This window comes from Asparagus officinalis, chromosome 2 (assembly GCF_001876935.1).
Source record: "Asparagus officinalis chromosome 2, Aspof.V1, whole genome shotgun sequence".
NCBI classification, from domain to species: domain Eukaryota; kingdom Viridiplantae; phylum Streptophyta; class Magnoliopsida; order Asparagales; family Asparagaceae; genus Asparagus; species Asparagus officinalis.
Window position 1 is genome coordinate 1,750,192 of NC_033795.1, and position 2,759 is coordinate 1,752,950.

The 2,759-nt window shown below is 47.7% G+C and overlaps 1 protein-coding gene across 1 annotated transcript; it reads right to left on the minus strand.

The window, feature by feature from the left end:
- Positions 1,356 to 2,283, minus strand: LOC109829576 (DELLA protein RGL2-like). Its single transcript, XM_020396647.1, is given in 2 exon segments — positions 1,356 to 2,073; positions 2,075 to 2,283. Coding segments are annotated over 2 exon segments (927 nt in total).

Here is a 2,759-nt window from a genome sequence, read left to right on the forward strand (position 1 = left end):
CCCCCCCCCCCCCCCCCATTTATTTTTTATTTTATATAAGTTTATTTGGTGAAATTATATGGTGCATGTGAACATGGCTTGTCTTGGAGCATGTTTTATTTTAGTAGAACTTTGTAACATAATTAATATTTCATCATCTTCACCCTTCCTCTTCCTCTTCTTTAATATTATTATTAATTTTCTATTTCTTATTTTTCAGATTAATAAATGTTGTAAGCCACCACTTATGTATGATTTAGGATTTGATGTGCCGTAATAAAACGATGTATTCGAAACTACAAATATTAGTATTGTTCCAAAGAAAGTACAAATATATATATTCAGAACATTGCAAAAATAAGAATCCTCTGATATTCAATGAAAAATAAATGTCATGGAAATATTTGATCATATGGGCTATATCTAGCGGGCCTGTACTTTAAAGTAGTTTTTGTACTTGTGACATGCCAAATTCTCCCATGGGCGTTTTAATTTTTGTCATTGCGCCAACGCCTTGCTGCGGCCCAAGAATGCGAGCGACAATCACCTATAATTAAATGTACGCACAATTTTTATAGCTTTTTATGTAATAATTTATGACTTCCTCAAGTAAAATCTTTTCCAAGTGTAAGAATGAGAATCCTACAAAATTTAAGTTGTTTTCTGTATATTTAATTCATTAATAAGATGACTTTTTTTGGGGATTAAAGATGAAATTGTTCGGGTTCTTCTAGGAGTTCAACGTGGACACGAAAAGGCTGAACTTGGGCTTATTTAGTGAGTTTTGCTACATGGACCCAAAATATAGGACCAACGGGGGGATATGTGAGGTGTTCCCCTCCTATTACGAAACGAGTTGATCATCATTAACTCATTATACAATAGAAAAAGGACACCTCACATGTCCCCATGTTGGTCCCATATATTGGGCCCTTGAAATTTTTTTCTTATTTAGGTGCTAATAAAGGAACCAAAAAAAAAAAAATACAAAGAGAGAGAGAGATGTAATTATTGATTGCATTGTTATTTGTAAGCGTTCACCGAGGGACTTGTGTATATCCTACCAAGGCGTGTTTCTAAGTATCCTAACATCATCTCCAACCCAAAAACCCAAAATGATGTAATTTTTACATCAAGTTTGTATAGTTTTTACACCAAATCAATATTCCATCTCCAACCCATTACACCAAATTTTACACCAAAAATAAGAGCTTTGTCCTTCTATCGACCTTCTATCGACCGAGGGGAATGTTTGGCATCAGCCGGCCGTGCCAGAGATCCGATGCTAGAGCCGGCAGCAACAGTAGGCGGAATTCGATCAGTATCCGCTTCATATATCTCTGTCCTCTCGATGTCCACCATTTCGATCCAGAGGCTCATGCCCCCCTCCCCCTCTGAAATCTCCAGGCGGAAACAAAGTGCAGGGGGGTTCCCTTCCACCCAACGAGCAAAGATTTCCCGTCCTTCACCAGCGTGCAGGACCCCCCGCACTCGAACCGGTCGAGCACGAGCTTAGCCTGGTACAGAGAATACTCGCTCACTTGGACCTCCACAAGCCCAAACCTCTTGAAGAACTCCCTCCACACGCTCACCCCTACTTGCCTCACCACCCTCTCCTCCCCCTCCGCCGCGATTATGCTCCTAATCCCCTGCGAAAAGAAGCTCCCCTCCAGCTCCATCCTGTTCTCGTCGCCCCTCGCCATCACGCTGTCGAAGCAGTCGAACCAAGCGCTGAAGTAGAACAGGGCTTCGGTGAAGCGGCCGATGAACGACGGCGAGTTATGCTTGGCTTCCACGTCGACCACCGTCATTACGCGGGGCCTGATCCTCCCGATGACCCTCATCACGTTCTCCAAGCTCTCCGGCCTCGCTATCATCGCGTTCATATCCATCTGAGAGTGGATCCCGACGGCCTCCCCTTCGCTCAACTCGAACATGGTTTCCTTCAGATCCTTCAGGTCTGGCACGACCACGGCTCTGAACTCGAAGGGTACGCCTAGATTCTCCGCGAAGCTAGACAGCCTCTTTCCCGTCGGGACGACCGCTTCCTCCGCTGGCCCCACCGCGCTGAGCTTTAACGACTCGACGGGGCACAGTCGCGAGAGCCTGCATTAGGATGGTCCATTCGAGCCCGTGCTTGATTGAGAGATCGATTATGTGGATCCTCTTCGCGTTGGCCACGGCCTCTATGATGGCCTGCATCGAAGTGAACTGCATGACCTGTGCGCACGGCAGGGTCTTGTGGCAGATCAGCTGCAGAGGGTGGCTTGCTCGCATAAACCTGATGACTTTCTCAGGCGTCATGTCCTCCTTCTGCTCCGGCGGCTTCAGCGACGCCCTTCCGGTTTCTCGGCTTCCATTTTCTACTCCAGTGCGTCCGGAGAAGTAGTCAGGCTACCTCTGGACTGGATTCCCGGCTGCCGCGAGAAGAAGGGTGGACAGCTCGACGTTCTTGACCTCCTCCGTCGTCAGGCCCGACAGCGATGTTCCAAAGGGAAGCCGTTCTTCAGGGGAAGACAGCTGTACGAAGTGAGCAGCGGCTATTCTCACGACTTCTTCCGTGGACAGTTCGTCTCCGGTCCTTACGGTCGTGTTTTCCTTCGGCGGGAGGAGCGCGGACATCTCGGTCATCGCGTTGGCGATCGCGTCGAAGCTAGCTTCGTCGACAGCCATCAAATCCTGGAAACACTGCGGTGCACTGCTTGGCGGAGTGCTGCTGTCAGGGAAGAAGCCGTAGCTCGACCACAGGTCATGATCTGCAGCTCCTCCGCCATCGCCCG